General features: G+C 47.5%; 1 protein-coding gene across 1 annotated transcript in view; it reads right to left on the bottom strand.

Annotated features, from left to right (window-relative positions):
- Nucleotides 1-677: 677 nt before the first annotated feature.
- The window catches only part of LOC129846470 (complement C3-like), a gene marked incomplete at its 3' end in the record, with an annotated part of 28,886 nt that continues 4,387 nt past the window's right edge, over nt 678-25,176 (bottom strand). Inside the window, 28 exon segments of the mRNA XM_055914415.1 lie at nt 678-783; nt 1,185-1,274; nt 1,926-2,013; nt 2,212-2,263; nt 2,368-2,458; nt 2,594-2,653; nt 2,835-2,990; nt 3,263-3,426; nt 3,542-3,695; nt 4,244-4,360; nt 4,509-4,668; nt 5,108-5,387; nt 5,579-5,665; nt 6,138-6,204; nt 6,350-6,559; nt 6,897-7,036; nt 7,436-7,521; nt 8,593-8,830; nt 13,106-13,251; nt 13,330-13,459; nt 13,615-13,683; nt 16,100-16,229; nt 16,976-17,134; nt 17,679-17,879; nt 18,152-18,367; nt 24,152-24,295; nt 24,575-24,690; nt 24,961-25,075. Coding sequence (XP_055770390.1) covers nt 678-783; nt 1,185-1,274; nt 1,926-2,013; nt 2,212-2,263; nt 2,368-2,458; nt 2,594-2,653; nt 2,835-2,990; nt 3,263-3,426; nt 3,542-3,695; nt 4,244-4,360; nt 4,509-4,668; nt 5,108-5,387; nt 5,579-5,665; nt 6,138-6,204; nt 6,350-6,559; nt 6,897-7,036; nt 7,436-7,521; nt 8,593-8,830; nt 13,106-13,251; nt 13,330-13,459; nt 13,615-13,683; nt 16,100-16,229; nt 16,976-17,134; nt 17,679-17,879; nt 18,152-18,367; nt 24,152-24,295; nt 24,575-24,690; nt 24,961-25,075 — 3,772 coding nt within the window.

Raw genomic sequence — 25,176 nt, 5'->3', positions numbered from 1 at the left:
CAGTAACAGTATCTACTTGGGTTGTAGTACTCGTAGACAGTAACAGTATCTACCTGGGTTGTAGTCCTTGTAGACAGTGACAGTATCTACCTGGGTTGTAGTCCTTGTAGACAGTGACAGTATCTACCTGGGTTGTAGTAATTGTGGACAGTGACAGTATCTACCTGGGTTGTAGTACTCGTAGATAGTATCTACCTGGGTTGTAGTACTCAGACAGTATCTACCTGGGTTGTAGTACTCATAGACAGTATCTACCTGGGTTGTAGTACTCAGACAGTATCTACCTGGGTTGTAGTACTCGTAGACAGTATCTACCTGGGTTGTAGTACTCAGACAGTATCTACCTGGGTTGTAGTACTCAGACAGTATCTACCTGGGTTGTAGTACTCAGACAGTATCTACCTGGGTTGTAGTACTCAGACAGTATCTACCTGGGTTGTAGTACTCATAGATAGTATCTACCTGGGTTGTAGTACTCGTAGACAGTATCTACCTGGGTTGTAGTACTCGTAGACAGTATCTACCTGGGTTGTAGTACTCGTAGACAGTATCTACCTGGGTTGTAGTACTCAGACAGTATCTACCTGGGTTGTAGTACTCATAGACAGTATCTACCTGGGTTGTAGTACTCGTAGACAGTATCTACCTGGGTTATAGTACTCGTAGACAGTATCTACCTGGGTTGTAGTACTCGTAGACAGTGACAGATGAAGGTTGGAGGAGTCCCACTTTGAATGTCTGCTGCAGTCGGAAGATGATGGTCTCAGTCTCCTTGTTGGACACCTGGTAGCACAGGTAGACCACAGGAGAGCACCATGAAGCTACCTCCGGACACTGATCTAAGGCCAGTTTTGAGTTAATAGTTTGCCTTTCACCTTTAAGATTTGGGGAGGTAAAGCTGATCCAAGATCTGTGCCTACAGGCCACAGACAACCTCAATCCAGACAGAGTAAAAAAATTATGACCAGTCAACTTCTAGGGTTGACATGGTAACGCTTGTCTCTCTACGTTCAGGTCATAGAAATAGAATGAGATTCTATTGAGATTCTATTTCTATGGTTCCAGTTCCTTGAACAGGTGAATGATGAAAAGGAAGGAAGTTACCACTTGACACTGATCTAAGATCCCACCTAAAAAGTTAGGATTTATGGGAGGATAAGCTGATCCTAGATCTGTTCTGGTACCTTGAAGAGGTGGATGATGAGGGAGCCTCTGTCACTCAGGTTGTCCACTATCTGGAAGTTGTTGATGTAACGGTCCACTGAGTTGGTCAGCTGGAGGCAAACAAACACAAAAACATGTTCAATATGCACACGGTCACAACAAGCTACACTTAAAGACACAGTCAAAATCAAGACATGCAGTTAGACCGCCATCTAGTGGAGACAGATGAACACTACAAGTGGATTAAAGGGATAGTTCACTTAAATTACATATCGGTTTCCTTACCCTGTAAGCAGTCTATGGACAAGGTATGACAGCACTCCATGCTTTGATTTAGTTTCCCTGACACTGTTTCCAAATGCATATGTGGCACAAATCCCCTTTAGCATTTAGCATTTGTGTTGCAAATGTCATGAAAGTAATGGGTCCGATATTAGCATTTTTGGGCATCATGTTCAAATCATCTGTAAGTGACTTTGTTGAGCTTCACAATAAGTGTTAGATACTTTCCGATGATTTGGATACGATGTGCAAAACAAATAAAAACAAATCGGTCCCATGACTTGAATTGGATTTGTGCTACACCTGCTAAAAAGTTAGCATTTGGAAACAGTGCCAGGGAAATAAAACCAAAGCATGGATTGCTGTCATAACTTGTCCATAGACGGCTGACAGGGTAAGGAAACCAAGGTGTAACTTAGTAATTGGGGTGAACTATCCCTTTAACGTGGGTTCCAGTACAGCAGTAGTTGTAACAGTACCATCTCCAGGTCTTCATTCTCTGGGACGAACCCAGTAGGAAGACTGATGTCCAGAACAACCATCCTGACCTCCCTTGGTCCCAGAGCCCTGGAGGTTGGAAAGAGAGAAAGAGAGAGAGAGAGAATAGTAGAACGAAGAGGAAGATAGAATCAAAAAGTAGAGACTCAAGTGTAATCCAATAACAGTAAGTCCCCTCGTGTATTTCGGAGAGGGGACCAAAAGAGAGTATGAAAAGACAGACTGCCAGGTAGCCTAGATATTCAACATAGTACTGTATAGTCTCACCTGACGTTAATAGTGATCCTGTAGGACTTCTCTGCATCTGGTGGAGGCTTTTCTGTCAGCGGGGTTAGAAAACATTGAGTTTAAGATTTGAGACTGGGATTGAGACTAAGATTGAGATTAAGATAGAAATGGAGATTGAGAGCTGGATTAACCTACCACTAGATTCTGCGATGGTCACGTCCAAATCAAAGTTCTTGCAGCTGCTCTTCTCATGCACCTCAGGGAGCTCGTTGTAGTAGGTCACCACCTAGGGCAGAGGTCATTAGACCAGGAAGTGACAACACAAACAAATATGACATCATACATCAATGTGACAAAATTATCAGACAAGCTCTGCTATCATGCATTGACTAATGGCCATAGACATGTTTTGTGGTCATACCTCTAGTATACCTTGCCCCTTCCCTTTGGCCTCCACTCTGAATCCCTGGTCTATTGGAGCCTGAGTGAAAACCCCACAGAAGAGAAGAGATGGTGAAAGAGGAACATGATACATCATAGTTACTAAACCTAGGCCACATATTTTACATAAGATACAGGTAGGTTGGGAGAGAAGAACTGGTGAAAGAGAGCGAGAATGAGAGAGAGAGGGTGAGAGAAAGAGAGAACAGATTCCCTCCTACCCTGGAGGAGCGTGCCACGTAGGAGGTCCTGGGGTCGAAGTGGAAGCGCTGGTCGCTGCGGCCCTGGATGCTCAGATCCACCTGGAGACTCAGGTCATTGGGAGGAGGTTTCTTTATCAGGTACTCAGACAGACCCTGCAGAACAACCATGGTGGGCTGGGGGAGAGAGAGACAGAGAGCGAAAGAGGGGGGAGGGAGAGAGGAAGGGTGAGAGGGGATGAAGAGATAGGGGAGAGAGAGACGGGGAGGAGAGGAGAGGTAAGAGAGAGAGGAAGCAGAGAGATTATTATAAAATATGTACTGGATTGTGTGGAGATCCAAATGGCAACAAACTGGACTGGCTAGTGACAACCTGCAATAACACTGTTGACATAAACTCAGCTCACTGACATCATGCAATACTTGTTTCCGGTGATGTCACTCAGTACCTGGGTGGATCCGTAGCCCCCGCCCCTGCGGCGCTGTTCGTTGAGCCACTCGAAAGGTGCGGCGGCTTCAGTCATGTGACTACTCTTCACCAGGGCTAGCAGGGCGTAGCCCGTCGCCTCCAGAGTGAAGAGGCGGTTCTCACTGTCTGGCCAATGGGTACCATCTGGAGGAGGGGAGAGAGGGAGGGAGGGGAGAGGGGGAGAGAATAACAGTGAAGCACAGCAGAGAATAGAGAGGGGGAGAGAGAGAGAATCAGAGACAGACAGACATTTTCCTACCTGGAGAGGCAGCTTTGAGTAGCAGGGTTTTTAAGAACAGTGAAGATGTCTCGTCAACCAGAGACAGAGCGTAGGCAGAGATGGCCAGAGAGTAGGGTCTCTTCAGAATACCATACGTGCTCCTCAGATAGTTGGCAGCATTCTGGATCCCATTCTAATACAATACAATAGCATACAACTTCACTGTCTATCCATTTGTTGGCGGCTTATTAATTCCATTCTTATATGAGCAGAGGGATAAAGAATAAACCTGAATTTTAATACAAAAGAGTCGGCACGAAAGCCCCATTTCCAAACACCGACATGCAATATACACCGGTTGGATTAATGGTCAGCCATGGCGCATGCAAACGTAGCGTGATAACAGGTCAGCCAACGAAATCCAAGATTCACCAGGGGAGTCAGGTAAAAAGGCATCCTACTCACAGATGACTAACTTACTTCTAACTGGGGCATCAGGTAGCCTAGTGGTTAGAGCGTTGGGCCAACCGAAAGGTTGCTAGATCGAATCCCCGAGCTGACAAGGTAAACATCTGTCGTTTTTCCCATGAACAACCCACTGTTCCTAAGCCGTCATTGTAAATAAGAATTTGTTCTTAACGGACTTGCCTAGTTAAATAAAGGTTAAATAAATAAAAATAAATAACTTACTTATCTCCCGTCCCAATATAACAGTTTCTGCCGGTTCTGTGACTGGCTTACCTTGATGGTGTGACCAGCTCCTTTGCAGTTGAGTTCTGTATGCTTGGTGGCTTCAGTCATGGCTATCAGGACAAAGGCTGTCAGAGTGGACTGAGACTCTGCACCTTGTACCCCACCCTGGAGAAGAGAGAAGCTGTTATAAGACTTCAGTCCCAGATCTCTCTCTGTTTGTCAGAGTGTGACTGTGTGCGCACATCAGTCCATGTGTGTATTTGTGAGCGTGCTTCTGCATCCACTCGTGTGTGTGTGTGTGTCTCTTTCTTACTGTCATAGTAGTAGTGTAGACAGGGTTGTCCTCTCTGAAAGATCCAGTGATCTGCTGTTTGTTGTTGAGCAGGTAGAGGAGAGGACCACACACATCCTGTTCACTCACTCCTGCCAGCTGATGAGCCATAGAGAACACCTTCACTACATACGCAGTGATCCTATAATGGAGAGGGGGGAGAGGGGGAGAAAGAGGGGGTGGGGGAGAAAGAGATGGTGGGCAGGGAGAGGGAGAGAAAGAGGGTGGTGGGGAAGGGAGAGAGGTGGAGGGAGAGGGGGAGAAAGAAAGGGTGGGGGGAAGGGAGAGAAAGTGAGGGTGCGGGGGAAGGGAGAGAGGTGGAGGGAGAGGAGGAGAAGGGAGAGAGGTGGAGGGAGAGGAGGAGAAGGGGGAGAGGGGGGGAGGAGAGGGTGGAGGAAGGGGGAGAGGTCGAGACGAGGAAAGAGAAGGTGGAGGGGAAGGGAGAGGGAGACAGAAAGAGAGAGAGAAAAGGGAAGAGGTAGAGAGAGAGGGTCTGAGGGTTACAAATACAATCCATTGTATTATTTAGATTACTGTGTGATTGATACACATTCTTCTTCTTCTATGTATTTGAACAATACCATGTGCTTGTGCCTTCATTCCTGTAGGGGGGGTAAGAGTCATCATTCTTCTTATACACCAGCTGCTTCTGGTAGCCTTTCTGTATGTAGTTGATGGCCTCCACCCTGCGTTGCACCCCTACAGTCTCCCAGTCGTTGGAGCGGTCCAGGTAGACAGTGGCTATAAGAGGCAGGGTGATGCTGGCTAGGTTCTGTTCCACACAGCCACCAGGCATACGGATCAAAGAGGCCAGAGAGTCACTGCTGATACTGTTGTCTATGGTGTCAGCCAACAGGTTACCTAGTGGGAGGAGTAGAGTAGAGTAGAGCAGAGCAGAGAGAGCAGAATAGAATGGAAGGAATTGAATAGGTTATATGTCCACACAGTTGCTTTGGCTTCACAATGCTCATAACCAACCCAAAGGCTTAGAGGCACCAGCCAGCCACCATTTCTGTCTAATAACGTAAACCTTGTTTCTCAGTTAGGCCTACCTCTGATGTTGATGAATGTCTCTGGTTGAGAGTTTGGAACCAGGGAGCCCAGCTCCACTTTGTCCACCTCCACTACCTGCCTCCCATCTGGGGGGAAACATAGTAAGAAGACTTAGTAAAGATTGTTTCTAAAGGAGACATGGTAATGGTACGCATTAGGGTTAGAGGTGATGAGTGTCTTAGTTCTACTCACCGTTCCCATGGTAATGGTACGCATTAGGGTTAGAGATGATGAGTGTCTTAGTTCTACTCACCGTTCCCATGGTAATGGTACGCATTAGGGTTAGAGATGATGAGTGTCTTAGTTCTACTCACCGTTCCCATGGTAATGGTACGCATTAGGGTTAGAGATGATGAGTGTCTTAGTTCTACTCACCGTTCCCATGGTAATGGTACGCATTAGGGTTAGAGATGATGAGTGTCTTAGTTCAACTCACCGTTCCCATGGTAATGGTACGCATTAGGGTTAGAGGTGATGAGTGTCTTAGTTCTACTCACCGTTCCCATGGTAATGGTACGCATTAGGGTTAGAGATGATGAGTGTCTTAGTTCTACTCACCGTGACCTCCCTTGGCAGAAGGATTCAATACAAAACTCTGCACTTTAGTCTTCTGCACTCCTTCCACCTGTTACAGGGTTTTGAAAACAGGTTAGAGATACCGGTCCTCGTATCTTAAGTAAGGACACTGATTCACAGTCGCTATATATATATATATATATATATGTTTTTATATATATTCTTTTTAATTAACATCTGAAATAATCACCCACCACCACGCGTAGCGTCTTCTTGACCCCGTCGCTACCCATAAACCCTTTGGCCATGGCAAGGACCTCCAGTAGCATCTCTCCAGCCTTGAGCGGTATGATGGTGTAGGGAACAACCAGGGATGAGCTGCCCTTCAACGTCACCTCCTGGGTGTGTTTCTCATTGAACGCCACACTGCACATGTCCTCTGTCTTCAGTAGCACCACCTTAACCTGGGTTGAGTAGAGGAGGAAATGGAGATGGTCAAGACACAAAATGGCTGAGAGGAAGTGAGCAGAACTGGGTGGATTTCTCATTGAACGCCACATGTCCTCCGTCTTCAGTAGCACCATTGCTTCTAGGTAAGCTGAAAAGAGGAGGGAACTGGAACGGTTGAGACACAAAATGGCTGACAGGAAGGGATCAGAGGGGAGCTAGTGGGTGGGAGTTGTAGGTAGATAGAGGTTGCCTCGATCTACAGGCTCAGATATTAATTCATCAGCCTGATGGTTACAGTAAGGCTTGAGGACTAAATAGAAGTCATGGGTGAGAGGTCAGAGGTGAGCTTGCCTCCATGTCCTCATCGTCATAGTTATGGAGCACAGCTTTGATCTCCACGTGTTCGTTCCTTGCCACTGAGTACGGGAGCTTCAGGTCCACGAAGAAACGCTTCCACGCACGAACGTTCCACGGCTCGGCTACGCAGAAACCTGGAATAAAAACAAAATGACTGAAACAAACAACAGCAGGTGGTTGAGGACATCATGCCTTAGAATGCTTGAATTGCACAGCAATATTTTGTATTCCTTATATCGTACCAGTATCCCCACTAGCATACTACCTGGAATCCTCCTGGGAAATGACTGAATATGGGTACAGTGAGAGGAAGCCATTTTAGACCACTGAGAATTAGGTCCAATCCCAAATAGACCCCTTAAATCCTAAGCCCTATGCACATGTGGTGATCTGATTGGATTTGACAGGCGTTAGTGATATGGTAACAGTTCCACCTTGCCCTCTGATTGGTGTTTCACCTTGCCAAAAAGTGCATAGGGCGTAGCACTTAGGGACTGGGTCCATGGCTAGCCCAGGGAAAGGGAAGGGTCTACCTGTGACAGGTGAGGAGCTGATGGCTAGTACTCCCCACTGGGTGATAGTGTCTGGGAAGACGGAATTCACATGCAGCGTTGCCAACCTGTAAGGAACAGACCCAAACTAATGAATCCCATTGAGTTGACCTCTTGTAAGCTCAGCTTGTGACATGTGCACAGTAAAACATTATCTTGAAGATAAATATAGAGAGAGACTGGTGGATTGTGATCGATTGATGCCATTGCCTAATACAATGCTAAGAGTGACACGGACGCGCACAGACACAAACAGACACAAACACACATAAATATCCCTGGGACAGTACACGATGGTGCAACAGTGTTCATTTTTTTGGGGGGGGGGGGGGGGGGGGGGCCAGGCTGTTTCTGATCTGTTAACTCAGCCAGTCTCAATGTGACCTCCAGTCCACTGTGGTGCAACTCTGGGGATTTACAGAGTAGGTAGTTTCATTTCAAAGGGACACTGCGAGATTCTGTCAATTTGCCGTTTTCTACTTCTCCAGAGTCTAATGAACTCGTGGATACCATTTGTGCGTCTCTATGTGCAGTATGAAGGAAGTTATAGGCGGCTACCAGGGCGGCAGGTAGCCTAGTGGTTAGAGCAGGTAGCCTAGTGGTTAGAGCAGGTAGCCTAGTGGTTAGAGCAGGTAGCCTAGTGGTTAGAGCAGGTAGCCTAGTGGTTAGAGCAGGTAGCCTAGGGGTTAGAGCGTTGGACTAGTAACCAAAAGGCTGCGAGATCAAATCCCCGAGCTGACACAAGGCAGTTAACCAACTGTTCCTAGGCCGTCATTGAAAATAAGAATTTGTTCTTAACTGACTTGCCTAGTTAAATTAAGGTAAAATAAATAAAATACTAATGAATAGGTAGTTTAGCAAGCCAATGATAACTAACGTTAGTGCAATGACTAAGTCTACAGGTACACTAGCTTAATTGCCAGAACCTTGCAGTATCCCTTTAAGGGTGAGAGGGGTGTGGCTTGGCCTATTCCCCTTTCGACTGGGATCACTAAATTGGTCAACCCCTCATAGAAAGAGTTTTCCCTGGACAGGTCATGTGGTACGTACAGTTTCAAACCAAGTCTTAGCCTATGAGCAGGGAAACTGCTGTCCCTTTCTATAAGGGGGTGAGAGGACAGACACACACATTCACTCACCCGTCTCTGCTGTCCTCAGGCACACTGGGCAGCGTCAGGTCTCTCCACAGCCATGACTCATAGAACTTAGACCTTACTGTCACCTTACTCTCCTCCATAAAGTCATCCTCCTCTTCCTCCTCCTCTTCCTCAGCAAGAGACACTCTCTGTCCTTCCATAACACGGTTGGATCCCAGGTTCATTGTAGACTCGATCAAAATTTCTTCACCTGATGCCAAAAAATAAATATGTTTCAACTCTGTTTGATGGATGGGTGGATGAATCGATTGATTGATGGATTAATTGAGCAATCAATCATTTTGAGCTCAGTTCTCTGCTGTAACATACAGGGGCCACTTGGACGGAAGTTAGATCTGGTTAGAATGAAATTAGACTCAACAAGACTCAACAAGACCTACAGTGTTGTTTTCAAGACCACCTAAAGCGAGACCGATTCAAGACCAAGACCACCTAAAGCGAGACCGATTCAAGACCAAGACCACCTAAAGCGAGACCGATTCAAGACCAAGACCACCTAAAGCGAGACCGATTCAAGACCAAGACCACCTAAAGCGAGATCGATTCAAGACCAAGACCACCTAAAGCGAGATCGATTCAAGACCAAGACCACCTAAAGCGAGACCGATTCAAGACCAAGACCACCTAAAGCGAGACCGATTCAAGACCAAGACCACCTAAACCGAGACCGATTCAAGACCAAGACCACCTTAAGCGAGATCGATTCAAGACCAAGACCACCTAAACCGAGACCGATTCAAGACCAAGACTAGGACCGGGAGGGGGGCGAGGGGTTCAAGACTAAGACCGGGAGGGGTGCGAGGGGTTCAAGACTAAAACCGCGAGAGGGGCGAGGAGTCCAAGACTAAGACCGGGAGGGGGGCGAGGAGTCCAAGACTAAGACCGGGAGGGGGGCGAGGAGTCCAAGACTAAGACCGGGAGGGGGGCGAGGAGTCCAAGACTAAGACCGGGAGAGGGGCGAGGAGTCCAAGACTAAGACCGGGAGGGGGGCGAGGAGTCCAAGACTAAGACCGGGAGGGGGGCGAGGAGTCCAAGACTAAGACCGGGAGGAGGGCGAAGGGTCCAAGACCGAGACCAGAAAAATTTAAATCCACCATAATAAGAGTTGAAAATGTCCAGTATTTCTGTGTTCAGATTTCAGAAGGACATTCTTTGGACATTCAGAATGGTGATAAATGCTGAGGACAAAAGTTATCACTAATCCAAACAGGTCCATAAAAAGACAAGCTTACCCCAGTCTCCCCTTACTAATCGTTAGCATACAACTTTCAAGCAATTTCCCACACTAGTTCCTACCAGCAAATCAAAGAAATCCTGCTGAGCACTAAAAAATATCCTCAAACGTTGTAGTGAAAGTAATGGACAGTAATTTTACGAGTAAAGTAGGAACCCCAGGTTTCAATAGGGGATCAGATATTCATGTGTCATGAAAGGAGTGTGGATATTTGGCCTGGCGAAGCTGGTTTACGTGCTGACTAGTGATGTGCAGTTTGCGAACAATTCATTATTTTTGAACGACTCATGATTCATTCATTTTAGTCGTTTGTTTGACCTGCTAATGCTGGCCGCAATGAACCCAACAGCAGGGTTAACACACACTCTTCAGGCTCGGCGGCTCCAGAGACGTGCTTTGACCACCAACTGTCTGTCATATGCAGGCAAATACACTGCTAAAAAAAATTAAGGGAACACTTAAACAACACAATGTAACTCCAAGTCAATCACACTTCTGTGAAATCAAACTGTCCACTTAGGAAGCAACACTGATTGACAATACATTTCACATGCTGTTGTGTAAATGGAATAGACAACAGGTGGAAATTATAGGCAATTAGCAAGACACCCCCAATAAAGGAGTGGTTCTGCAGGTGGTGACCACAGACCACTTCTCAGTTCCTATGCTTCCTGGCTGATGTTTTGGTCACTTTTGAATGCTGGCGGTGCTTTCACTCTAGTGGTAGCATGAGACGGAGTCTATAACCCACACAAGTGGCTCAGGTAGTGCAGCTCATCCAGGATGGCACATCAATGCGAGCTGTGGCAAGAAGGTTTGCTGTGTCTGTCAGCGTAGTGTCCAGAGCATGGAGGTGGTACCAGGAGACAGGCCAGTACATCAGGAGACGTGGAGGAGGCCGTAGGAGGGCAACAACCCAGCAGCAGGACCACTACCTCCGCCTTTGTGCAAGAAGGAGCAGAAGGAGCACTGCCAGAGCCCTGCAAAATGACCTCCAGCAGGCCACAAATGTGCATGTGTCTGCTCAAACGGTCAGAAACAGACTCCATGAGGGTGGTATGAGGGCCCGACGTCCACAGGTGGAGGTTGTGCTTACAGCCCAACACCGTGCAGGACGTTTGGCATTTGCCAGAGAACACCAAGATTGGCAAATTCGCCACTGGCCCCCTGTGCTCTTCACAGATGAAAGCAGGTTCACACTGAGCACACGTGACAGTCTGGAGACGCCGTGGAGAACGTTCTGCTGCCTGCAACATCCTCCAGCATGACCGGTTTGGAGGTGGGTCAGTCATGGTGTGGGGTGGCATTTCTTTGGGGGGCCGCACAGCCCTCCATGGGCTCGCCAGAGGTAGCCTGACTGCCATTAGTTACCGAGATGAGATCCTCTGACCCCTTGTGAGACCATATGCTGGTGCGGTTGGCCCTGGGTTCCTCCTAATGCAAGACAATGCTAGACCTCATGTGGCTGGAGTGTGTCAGCAGTTCCTGCAAGAGGAAGGCATTGATGCTATGGACTGGCCCGCCCGTTCCCCAGACCTGAATCCAATTGAGCACATCTGGGACATCATGTCTCGCTCCATCCACCAACGCCACGTTGCACCACAGACTGTCCGGGAGTTGGCGGATGCTTTAGTCCAGGTCTGGGAGGAGATCCCTCAGGAGACCATCCGCCACCTCATCAGGAGCATGCCCAGGCGTTGTAGGGAGGTCATACAGGCACGTGGAGGCCACACACACTACTGAGCCTCATTTTGCCTTGTTTTAACGACATTACATCAAAGTTGGATCAGCCTGTAGTGTGGTTTTCCACTTTAATTTTGAGTGTGACTCCAAATCCAGACCTCCATGGGTTGATACATTTGATTTCCATTGATAATTTTTGTGTGATTTTGTTGTCAGCACATTCAACTATGTAAAGAAAAAAGTATTTCATAAGAATAGTTCATTCATTCAGATCTAGGATGTGTTATTTTAGTGTTCCCTTTATTGTTTTGAGCAGTGTAGATCATGAGCATAGAGAAGAAAAATACATGATCAGAACTGATAATGAATCACATGGTGCAAGAAAGACTGCAATTCATTGGTTATTGAATGTTATGGACACAGCTTTGTAGAATCAACACACACACAGCCTCTGCTCAACCAACTCAAACTCAAGAACTAATCTTTTGGGTGCTGCAGTTTGCAAACGACTGCGCTTATCACCCTCATGGTAGTCAAGCAATGCATTCCGCCATGAGTCCTTCACAATCTAGTCCCTAAGGGCCACAACTAGACCTCGTCTCAAATGTATCAAGGAATAATCTCATTTGTATGCCTAGCAATCAACAAATATACATTGCTTAAAGCACACGTTTACAAGTCTGTCACAAATGTCAGCTCCAATAAGCCCCCTTTGGTGAATGAAATGGGGCAGCAAGTAGCCTAGCAGTTAAGAGCATTGGGCCAGTAACCAAAAGGTTACCTGTTTGAATCCCCAAGCCAACCAGGTGAAACTAACGTGGCTATCATAAAGAACTACAAATGATCTGGACAAGACTGACGAATCGAGGCAAAGGTAAGAATCTCTGGATTAGCTAAATGTAATAATTAATAAATTGATAATGTGAGCAAAGGTGTCAGCTAGAGATGACTGCAGGGATTTGTAGTTTTGCATGACATGTCTACTTTGATGCTAATTAGCTGTAAAGTAAATAGAGCCGAATATATTGATAAAAGTCACCTTGTCCGAGAGAGATGTACATGGTTATCAAAACATCATGCCAGGGTAAGCCTACACAAAACACAGCCCTTATTTTAAGTGTTTCTGAAATCCCCTGTGGGGAAAATAAATGGAGGAAAAACCATTTCCGTTTGACAGCTAGGTTTTATGGGTATTATGACACCTCCACTGTAAAGCTCTAACAGCGACGCAAATGAACACAATTAGTAGAAAGATTTGTAATTTTTGACTGAATGAGTCGTAAAGATCAGAGTCAGTAAAAAGAGTGGAACTTCCCACCACGAGCGCTAACTGCTGACAATGATTCCTTTTTTACTCCGCTGGTTTCAGCTGGTATCGGGGAGAAATGATGAGTCCTCATTGTTTCTGAGTAAAAATGTACCTGACACTGAGACAAGACTGATACACTCACTATGTATCTCGAGACCGGATTCGAGTACTACAACACTGCTGCCACAAACACCTAACAATTCATTAACCAGCTAGTCCACCATCATTAATGTTACCTCTTGAAATCCCAAAATCGCCAAAGTTTCTGCTATGTAGCTTGGGAAAAATGCGTCTGTCCAGGGTCAGCCCGAGTAGTTCTGTGGTGGTAGGGGGTATGGTGGTGGTAGGGGGTATGGTGGTGGTAGGGGGTAGTCTGGTGTCAAACTCCTCTCCCCTGTACTTGGAGCAGCAGTACCTGAAAGTGCCAAACAGTTTAGTTCAGTGCACTTCACTTCACTTCAGCTCAACAACTCAATTCAACTCAACTCAGTACCTGAAGGCCTTGATGCATTCCCATCCCTCAGTGATGTAGAGGGAGCGCCGGGTGCAGGAGTAAGGCATGGGGATCTCTCTCAGGCCATCCTTACAACACTGACGCAACAGCTTCTCTCTGTAGTGGTTCTCTGTAGGGAGAGGGGAAGGGAGAGAGCTCAGAACCATCAATCTACCAATCAATCGATCGATCCACCTATCCGTCAATAAATCAGTCCACCACTCAATCAATGAATCATTCCATACATCAACCAAAAATGAACATAGCACTGTTTCTGTCACTGACCCAGTTGAGTTCTGCGTTGCAACATCTCAGCAGAGCGCCTCCTTCTGGACCTCCCTGGGCACTGCATGCCTGCAGAAGAGATGGAAGGGAGGGGAGGGAAACACAGGAATGGCAAATAACGAAATTAAACTGTTCTACAAACCAAGAAACACAGATGTCTATACAAGCCCACTGGTCTGTCTTACTCAAACGTATGATTGGGCAACTCTGGAATGTTTTGCTTTTACTAATCTTCCCTGCAAGCTCACAGTAAACAAACAGAACATTGCAAACATGGCCTTTGGATGCCTGCAAAGGCCATGTTACCTTAATTTAACTAGGCAAGTCAGTTAAGAACAAATTCTTATTTACAATGACGGCCTAGGGGACTAAAATTAAAATAAATTAAATAAAAATATAGGACAAAACACACATCACGACAAGAGAGACAACTCAACACTACATAAAGAGATACCTAAGACAGCAACCATTAGAGGACTGACGTTACCCTCTTTCCTCGTGTTAACCATTAGAGGACTGACGTTACCCTCTTTCCTCGTGTTAACCATTAGAGGACTGACGTTACCCTCTTTCCTCGTGTTAACCATTAGAGGACTGACGTTACCCTCTTTCCTCGTGTTAACCATTAGAGGACTGACGTTACCCTCTTTCCTCGTGTTAACCATTAGAGGACTGACGTTACCCTCTTTCCTCGTGTTAACCATTAGAGGACTGACGTTACCCTCTTTCCTCGTGTTAACCATTAGAGGACTAATGTTACCCTCTTTCCTCGTGTTAACCATTAGAGGACTGACGTTACCCTCTTTCCTCGTGTTAACCATTAGAGGACTGACGTTACCCTCTTTCCTCGTGTTAACCATTAGAGGACTGACGTTACCCTCTTTCCTCGTGTTAACCATTAGAGGACTGACGTTACCCTCTTTCCTCGTGTTAACCATTAGAGGACTGACGTTACCCTCTTTCCTCGTGTTAACCATTAGAGGACTGACGTTACCCTCTTTCCTCGTGTTAACCATTAGAGGACTGACGTTACCCTCTTTCCTCGTGTTAACCATTAGAGGACTGACGTTACCCTCTTTCCTCGTGTTAACCATTAGAGGACTGACGTTACCCTCTTTCCTCGTGTTAACCATTAGAGGACTAATGTTACCCTCTTTCCTCGTGTTAACCATTAGAGGACTGACGTTACCCTCTTTCCTCGTGTTAACCATTAGAGGACTGACGTTACCCTCTTTCCTCGTGTTAACCATTAGAGGACTGACGTTACCCTCTTTCCTCGTGTTAACCATTAGAGGACTGACGTTACCCTCTTTCCTCGTGTTAACCATTAGAGGACTGACGTTACCCTCTTTCCTCGTGTTAACCATTAGAGGACTGACGTTACCCTCTTTCCTCGTGTTAACCATTAGAGGACTGACGTTACCCTCTTTCCTCGTGTTAACCATTAGAGGACTGACGTTACCCTCTTTCCTCGTGTTAACCATTAGAGGACTGACGTTACCCTCTTTCCTCGTGTTAACCATTAGAGGACTGACGTTACCCTCTTTCCTCGTGTTAACCATTAGAGGACTGACGTTACCCTCTTTCCTCGTGTTAACCATTAGAGGACTGACGTTACCCTCTTTCCTCGTGTTAACCATTAGAGGACTGACGTTACCCTCTTTCCTCGTGTTAACCATTAGAGGACTGACGTTACCCTCTTTCCTCGTGTTAACCATTAGAGGACTGACGTTACCCTCTTTCCTCGTGTTAACCATTAGAGGACTGACGTTACCCTCTTTCCTCGTGTTAACCATTAGAGGACTGACGTTACCCTCTTTCCTCGTGTTAACCATTAGAGGACTGACGTTACCCTCTTTCCTCGTGTTAACCATTAGACTGACGTTACCCTCTTTCCTCGTGTTAACCATTAGAGGACTGACGTTACCCTCTTTCCTCGTGTTAACCATTAGAGGACTGACGTTACCCTCTTTCCTTGTGTTAACCATTAGAGGACTGACGTTACCCTCTTTCCTCGTGTTAACCATTAGAGGACTGACGTTACCCTCTTTCCTTGTGTTAACCATTAGAGGACTGACGTTACCCTCTTTCCTCGTGTTAACCATTAGAGGACTGACGTTACCCTCTTTCCTCGTGTTAACCATTAGAGGACTGACGTTACCCTCTTTCCTCGTGTTAACCATTAGAGGACTGACGTTACCCTCTTTCCTCGTGTTAACCATTAGAGGACTGACGTTACCCTCTTTCCTCGTGTTAACCATTAGAGGACTGACGTTACCCTCTTTCCTCGTGTTAACCATTAGAGGACTGACGTTACCCTCTTTCCTCGTGTTAACCATTAGAGGACGTCTGTCTGTCTGTCTGTCTGTCTGCCTGCCTGTCTGTCTGCCTGCCTGTCTGCCTGTCTGTCTGCCTGTCTGTCTGCCTGTCTGCCTGTCTGCCTGTCTGCCTGTCTGCCTGTCTGCCTGTGTGTGTTGTGTGCTACCTTGTCTAGAAGAGGTGGCTCCACCAGTGTTGGAGTAAAACAGTAGTCCAGCGTCAGTGAAGACACCCATGCTGTTGCTGCCCCCACCGTGGGTACAGCCTATGTCCCCCCCCTCCACCACCTGCCAGATCTGACGGGGGCACAGAGGAGTCAGAGGAGACAGAGGAGAGGAGTCAGAGGAGAGGAGTCAGAGGAGAGGAGTCAGAGGAGAGGAGTCAGAAGAGAGGAGTCAGAAGAGAGGAGTCAGAAGAGAGGGGTCAGAGGAGAGGGGTCAGAGGAGAGGGGTCAGAGGAGAGGGGTCAGAGGAGAGGGGTCAGAGGAGAGGGGTCAGAGGAGAGGAGTCAGAGGAGAGGGGTCAGAGGAGAGGGGTCAGAGGAGAGGGGTCAGAGGAGAGGGGTCAGAGGAGAGGGGTCAAAGGAGAGGGGTCAAAGGAGAGGAGTCAAAGGAGAGGAGTCAGAGGAGAGGGGTCAGAGGAGAGGGGTCAGAGGAGAGGAGTCAGAGGAGAGGGGTCAGAGGAGAGGGGTCAGAGGAGAGGAGTCAGAGGAGAGGGGTCAGAGGAGAGGAGTCAGAGGAGAGGGGTCAGAGGAGAGGGGTCAGAGGAGAGGGGTCAGAGGAGAGGGGTCAGAGGAGAGGGGTCAGAGGAGAGGGGTCAGAGGAGAGGGGTCAGAGGAGAGGGGTCAGAGGAGAGGGGTCAGAGGAGAGGGGTCAGAGGAGAGGGGTCAGAGGAGAGGGGTCAGAGGAGAGGGGTCAGAGGTGTGTTATCCAGATTTTAGCTTCAGATGATTGGCTGATCGACTGACCCCTCCACTGTCCCCATTACTCTCCTCTCTGTGTCTCTGTCTATTGATTTCCACAGACCCACACAGTCTCCCTCACCTTCCTCTGTGTGAGCCTCTGTCTGTTGAGCAGGAACACAGCGTTGTCCACCACCACCAGACTGACCATGGCTCCTGGGTCTCCTCTCACCTGGAAGTTGAACTCTCTCCCTGGGTGGTAATACTCTGAGGGCCTGGAGCCAGCTGGACCAACACTCAACTGGGGACGGGGGGGAGAGAGAGACAATGATATTTGAAATGTCTTTATTCATTTGGAACTTCTGTGAGTGTAATGTTTACTGTTAATTTGTATTGTTTATTTTACTTTTGTTTGTTATCTACTTCACTTGCTTTGGCAATGTTAACAAATGTTTCCCATGCCAATAAAGCCCTTAAATGTAATTGAGTTAAGAGGAAAGATAGTGGAACATGAGAAGCTGGTAGTTGAACCCTTTCCCTGGGTGGTAGTACTCTGGGGGCCTGGAGCCAGCTGGGGGAAGAGGGGGGGTTTGTTTTGGATCTAACACGACATAGGTCTGTCATCTCCATAACGTAACTAATCAGGTCCTTCCAAACCAACTGTACTGAAGGATATAGGAGAAAGGACAAAGAAAATATGACTTTGTCCAAACATGACAGTTTGCGTTCGTCTGTACAATCAACACTAATCAGTGATTATGTCAATGCAGGAGGGAAGGTATCAAGGAAGGAATTAAGGTTGTATTTGAACATTAAACATATCCTGAGTTGTCCAGTCCACTCACCGCCCCAACACAGGCATCCTCCACATCCAACCACACAGAATCAGCCACCACCTCCGAAGTCCCCGCCCACGGCAGCATGTAGAATGCCACAACGCGAAATGAGGGCATCATCTCCGTGGTAATGGTCAACAGAACGTTGGTCATGTCCTGACCTCCTGCCTCTAGTCTCTTGGCAACGATGATTTTGCCCTTGTTCAACACCTGTAGTTGAACAAGAGTTTGGAGTTTGAGACGCACTTAATTTTTTTCACAAAATATTGCCTTTGGGGACAGACAAAGGTACATTTTGAAGACAGAGCTACAACTATGTAAATGTGTAAGCTATATACGGTACCAACATATGGTAGAAAATATAAATATACAGGGGTAACTTGAAAAGACTTGATTTTGGATTGTCAAAAATCTGCACCATTTCAGTTTGCACTCACCATCACTTGAATTGTATGCTACTCCATTCTACTATATCCACTCACCAGGTATGTGAGGTGAGTGATGAGTTCCCTGTGGGCCTTGTCGGCAGTGTTGATGTGTAGACTGAGGCCAAGGCTCTGCCCCAGAGAGACTGTGGTGGTCCCAGTGGAGATATACAGGTAGTTCTGTCTCTGCTGGTCAAAGGGTGTGTAGGGGTGAAGGGTCATCTGCTGTCTGGCCTGCTGCTCTGGCTGTAGGCCCGTCTGTTTGGTCTCAGCCTGTGTGTTTAGGATTTACAGACACACACATGAAAACTAAGACACACACACATGCTCGCACAGCCATACACAGATACACACACGTACACACATACATGTACACACATACATGGCCACACACACACACGTACATGGCCACACACAGGTACACACACACATGGCCACACACACAGGTACACACACACATGGCCACACACATACATGGCCCCACACACATAGGTACACACATACATGGCCACACACACACGTACATGGCCACACACACAGAAACACACACACACATGGCCACACATACATGGCCACACACACACGTACACACATACATGGCCACACACACACACGTACATGGCCCCACACACAGGTACACACACACACGTACACACATACATGGCCACACACGTACATGGCCACACAGACAGGTACACACACACACATGGCCACACACACACGTACATGGCCACACACACAGGTACACACACACATACATGGCCACACACGTACACACATACATGGCCACACACACAGGTACACACACACACGTACACACATACATGGCCACACGCACACGTACATGGCCACACACACAGGTACACACACACATGTACACACATACATGGCCACACACATACATGGCCACACACACAGGTACACACATACATGGCCACACACACAGGTACACACACACACGTACACACACACAGGTACACACATACACATACATGGCCACACACACAGGTACACACATACATGGCCACACATACATGGCCACACACGTACATGGCCACACACACAGGTACACACATACAGATACATGGCCACACACACAGGTACACAGAAACAGACAGGCAAAGTTTTGCTTATGAACACTAAGAACAATTAGTTGTTATAACTGCTTAGGACATTACTGAGAGTGGATATAGCTGGTTATACTTCATTATAAGCACCATTAGCTCTACTGAGTGTGATTATAGAAGGTTGTAGCTGGTTATAAGCCCTGTTAGGGGTACTTACAGTGATGGTCTGCGGGTGTATCTCAGTAAGCATGTTATGGGCCTCCCGGGTGGCGCAGTGGTCTAGGGCACTGCATCGCAGCGCTAGCTGTGCCACCAGAGTCTCTGGGTTCGCGCCCAGGCTCTGTCGCAGCCGGCCGCGACCGGGAGGTCCGTGGGGCGACGCACAATTGGCCTAGCGTCGTCCGGGTTAGGGAGGGTTTGGCCGGTAGGGATATCCTTGTCTCATCTCGCTCCAGCGACTCCTGTGGCGGGCCGGGCGCAGTGCGCGCTAACCAAGGGGGCCAGGTACACGGTGTTTCCTCCGACACATTGGTGCGGCTGGCTTCCGGGTTGGAGGCGCGCTGTGTTAAGAAGCAGTGCGGCTTGGTTGGGTTGTGCTTCGGAGGACGCATGACTTTCGACCTTCGTCTCGAGCCCGTACGGGAGTTGTAGCGATGAGACAAGATAGTAATTACTAGCGATTGGATACCACGAAAATTGGGGAGAAAAGGGGTCTAAATTTTTTTTTTTTTAAAGTAAGCATGTTATAAGCATCATTATCTTTAGTGAGGGTGGTTATAGCAGGTTATAAGCCCTGTTAGCGGTACCAATACACGCAGTCAGTCAGGAAAGCAAAGGCCAGCTTTTTCAAGCAGAAATTTGCATCCTGTAGCTCTAACTCCAAAAAGTTCTGGGATACTGTAAAGTCCATGGAAAACAAGAGCACCTCCTCCCAGCTGCCCACTGCACTGAGGCTAGGTAACACGGTCACCACTGATAAGTCCGTGATAATCGAAATCTTCAACAAACATTTCTCAATGGCTGGCCATGCCTTCCTCCTGGCGACTCCAACCTTGGCCAACAGCAGCCCCCCCCCCCCCCCCCCCCCCCCGCTGACCCATACAAATCAGCTGGGCTTGACAATCTGGACCCCCTATTTCTGAAACTGTCCGCCGCCATTGTCGCACCCCCTATTACCAGCCTGTTCAACCTCTCCTTCGTATCATCTGAGATCCCCAAGGATTGGAAAGCTGCCGCGGTCATCCCCCTCTTCAAAAGGGGGAGACACCCTGGACCCAAACTGTTACAGACCTATATCCATCCTGCCCTGCCTATCTAAGGTCTTCGAAAGCCAAGTCAACAAACAGATCACTGACCATCTCGAATCCCACCGTACCTTCTCCGCTGTGCAATCCGTTTTCCGAGCCGGTCACGGGTGCACCTCAGCCACGCTCAAGGTACTAATCGATGTCATAACCGCCATCGATAAAAGACATTACTGTGCAGCCGTCTTCATCGACCTGGCCAAGGCTTTCGACTCTGTCAATCACCATATTCTTATCGGCAGACTCAGTAGCCTCGGTTTTTCTAATGACTGCCTTGCCTGGTTCACCAACTACTTTGCAGACAGAGTTCAGTGTGTCAAATCGGAGGGCATGTTGTCCGGTCCTCTGGCAGTCTCTGTGGGGGTACCACAGGGTTCAATTCTCGGGCCGACTCTTTTCTCTGTATACATCAATGATGTTGCTCTTGCTGCGGGCGATTCCCTGATCCACCTCTACGCAGACGACACCATTCTGTATACTTCCGGCCCTTCCTTGGACACTGTGCTATCTAACCTCCAAACGAGCTTCAATGCCATACAACACTCCTTCCGTGGCCTCCAACTGCTCTTAAACGCTAGTAAAACCAAATGCATGCTTTTCAACCGTTCGCTGCCTGCACCCGCATGCCCGACTAGCATCACCACCCTGGACGGTTCCGACCTAGAATATGTGGACATCTATAAGTACCTAGGTGTCTGGCTAGACTGCAAACTCTCCTTCCAGACTCATATCAAACATCTCCAATCTAAAATCAAATCTAGAGTCGGCTTTCTATTCCGCAACAAAGCCTCCTTCACTCACGCCGCCAAACTTACCCTAGTAAAACTGACTATCCTACCGATCCTCGACTTCGGCGATGTCATCTACAAAATAGCTTCCAATACTCTACTCAGCAAACTGGATGCAGTTTATCACAGTGCCATCCGTTTTGTTACTAAAGCACCTTATACGACCCACCACTGCGACCTGTATGCCCTAGTCGGCTGGCCCTCGCTACATGTTCGTCGTCAGACCCACTGGCTCCAGGTCATCTACAAAGGCTATGCTAGGTAAAGTGCCGCCTTATCTCAGTTCACTGGTCACGATGGCTACACCCACCCGTAGCACGCGCTCCAGCAGGTGTATCTCACTGATCATCCCTAAAGCCAAAACCTCATTTGGACGCCTTTCCTTCCAGTTCTCTGCTGCCTGCGACTGGAACGAATTGCAAAAATCTCTGAAGTTGGAGACTTTTATCTCCCTCAACAACTTTAAAAATCTGCTATCCGAGCAGCTAACCGATCGCTGCAGCTGTACATAGTCCATCTGTAAACTACCCACCCAATTTACCTACCTCACCCCCCATACTGCTTTTATTTATTTACTTTTCTGCTCTTTTGCACACCAGTATCTCTTCTTGCACATGATCATCTGATGATTTATCACTCCAGTGTTAATCTGCTAAATTGTAATTATTCGATTTATTGCCTACCTCATGCCTTTTGCACACATTGTATATAGATTCTCTTTTTTTTCTACCATGTTATCGGCTGCTAGAATCCTGACTAGAACCAAGAAATTTGATCATATTACTCCAGTGCTAGCTTCCCTACACTGGCTTCCCGTTAAGGCAAGGGCTGATTTCAAGGTTTTACTGTTAACCTATAAAGCGTTACATGGGCTTGCTCCTACCTATCTTTCTGAGTTGGTCCTGCCGTACATACCTACACGTACGCTACGGTCACAAGACGCAGGCCTCCTAATTGTCCCTAAAATTTCTAAGCAAACAGCTGGAGGCAGGGCTTTCTCCTATAGATCTCCATTTTTATGGAACAGTCTGCCTACCCATGTGAGAGACGCAGACTCGGTCTCAACCTTTAAGTCTTTACTGAAGACTTATCTCTTCAGTAGGTCATATGATTGAGTGTAGTCTGGCCCAGGAGTGTGAAGGTGAACGGAAAGGCTCTGGAGCAACGAACCGCCCTTGCTGTCTCTCCAGGGCCGGTTCCCCTCTCTCCACTGGGATTCTCTGCCTCTAACCCTGTTACTGGGGCTGAGTCACTGGCTTGCTGGTGCTCTTTCATGCCGTCCCTAGGAGGGGTGCGTCACTTGAGTGGGTTGAGTTACTGACGTGAACTTCCTGTCTGGGTTGGCGCCCCCCCTTGGTTGTGCTGTGGTGGAGACCTTTGTGGGCTATACTCGGCCTTGTCTCAGGATTGTAAGTTGGTGGTTGAGGATATCCCTCTAGTGGTGTGGGGGCTGTGCTTTGGCAGAGTGGGTGGGGTTATATCCTTCCTGTTTGGCCCTGTCCGGGGGTTTCTTCGGATGGGGCCACAGTGTCTCCTGACCGCTCCTGTCTCAGCCTCCAGTATTTATGCTGCAGTAGTTTATGTGTCGGGGGGCTAGGGTCAGTTGGTTATACCTGGAGTACTTCTCCTGTCTTATCCAGTGTCCTGTGTGAATTTAAGTATGCTCTCTCTAATTCTCTCGTTCTCTCTTTCTCTCTGAGAACCTGAGCCCTAGGACCATACGTCAGGACTACCGGGCATGCTGACACCTTGCTGTCCCCAGTCCGCCTGGCCTTGCTGCTATTCCAGTTTCAACTCTTCTGCCTGCGGTTACGGAACCACTACCTGTCCCAGACCTGCTGTTTTCAACTCTTAATGATCGGCTATGAAAAGCCAACTGAGATTTATTCCTGATTATTATTTGACCATGCTTGTCATTTATGAACATTTTGAAAATCTTGGCTCTCTCTAATTTTCTCCTTCTCTCTTTCTCTCGGAGGACCTGAGCCCTAGGACCATACGTCGGGACTACCGGCCGTGGTGACTCCTTGCTGCCCCCAGTCCGCCTGGCCTTGCTGCTATTCCAGTTTCAACTCTTCTGCCTGCGGTTATGGAACCACTACCTGTCCCAGACCTGCTGTTTTCAACTCTTAATGATCGGCTATGAAAAGCCAACAGATTTATTCCTGATTATTATTTGACCATGCTTGTCATTTATGAACATTTTGAAAATCTTGGCTCTCTCTAATTTTCTCCTTCTCTCTTTCTTTCTCTCGGAGGACCTGGGCCCTAGGACCATGCGTCGGGACTGCCGCCCGTGGTGACTCCTTGCTGTCCCCAGTCCGCCTGGCCTTGCTGCTATTCCAGTTTCAGCTGTTCTGCCTGCGGTTATGGAAACGCCACCTGTCCCAGACCTGTTGTTTTTCAACTCTTAATGATCAGCTATGAAAAGCCAACTGAAAATTATTAATGATTATTATTTGACCATGCTTGTCACTTATGAACATTTTTGAACATCTTGGCATAGTTCTGTTATAATCTCCACCCGGCACAGCCAGAAGAGGACTGGCCACCCCTCATAGCCTGGTTCCTCTCTAGGTTTCTTCCTAGGTTTTGGCCTTTCTAGGGAGTTTTTCCTAGCCACCGTGCTTCTACACCTGCATTCTAGCTGTTTGGGGTTTTAGGCTGGGTTTCTGTACAGCACTTCGAGATATTATCTGATGTACGAAGGGCTATATAAAATAAAATTGATTGATTGATTGACTTGTTTATTGTTTACTCCATGTGTAACTCTGTGTTGTTGTCTGTTCACACTGCTATGCTTTATCTTGGCCAGGTCGCAGTTGCAAATGAGAACTTGTTCTCAACTAGCCTACCTGGTTAAATAAAGGTGAAATAAAAAATAAAAATAAAACTCACAGTGATGATCTGAGGGCCTAGCTCAGCAGGCATGTTGATGGCGGTCCTGATGGTGCCAAGGTGGCTGGTGATTGGGTTGGCCAGGAGGCTCACCTGGACCGGGACGTTATGAGCCGGGGAACCATCCTGGAAACTCACCTGGATCTGAAGAACACCGTTAGAACCCGTTAGAAGGTAACCTGATCCACCATCCTGAACACTGCGCTCTCGTTTCTTTTAACAGAATGTAAGCTTGTGAGATGAGGATGGTAGAACGAGGCTAGTTAGAGATAAACACTTTAGACCTGGATTTGAACCACATTCTCTTATCACAGAATGATATTATTATATTGCATCTCTATGGCTCTTATCTCCAACGACTCATAATTCATTCAAATAAGGTTGATCCTTTCTGTCTATAAAGCGTTGATGTTGTGACATTACCATGACGTCGAAGGGCAATCCAGGCTTGTAGTACTTTGGCGTGTCTATGAAGGTGAGGACGTAAGGGGACTCCACTATCTTAATACCAGACTTCTCTGCCTCCACCAGGTCACTGCCTATAGAGGAGGAGAAGGATACAAGACTGTGTTAGCCCACTGAGTCAAAGTTTAGGTATTAGCTTGGGGAGCTAACACAAGTCTTTAGGTCTCAAGCAAGGTTTTAAATCAATCCTACCATAATTTGATCGACTGGGTTCTAACCTAGGCATTAGCTTGGGAAGCTAACGTGAGTCATCAGGTTTTGGATAGCCTGCATTTGACCTTCTTCATTCAAAGGTCCATTGTAATTTAATTCAACTTAATTCAATAAAACTTTATTGACCTTACCTGATTTGGTCAGCACTGAGGCCTTGACATAAATAGAGCTTCCAACCAGGGAGCGGAGGTCGGGGTAGGCCTTCCTGATCTCCGCCATGGTCAATGTAGCGGTGCCTTGCTGCAGCTGAAATGAAGGAAGGAAAATGGCGGTTGTTGTATGTTTACACTTTACGCTGAATTGATCTCCCTTTGATGTGTGAGGTGTGTATGACTTTAAGTTGCGGA

Source organism: Salvelinus fontinalis, unplaced genomic scaffold (assembly GCF_029448725.1).
Source record: "Salvelinus fontinalis isolate EN_2023a unplaced genomic scaffold, ASM2944872v1 scaffold_0559, whole genome shotgun sequence".
In the NCBI taxonomy this organism is placed as follows: domain Eukaryota; kingdom Metazoa; phylum Chordata; class Actinopteri; order Salmoniformes; family Salmonidae; genus Salvelinus; species Salvelinus fontinalis.
This window is presented reverse-complemented; position numbering and strand designations above follow the sequence as displayed.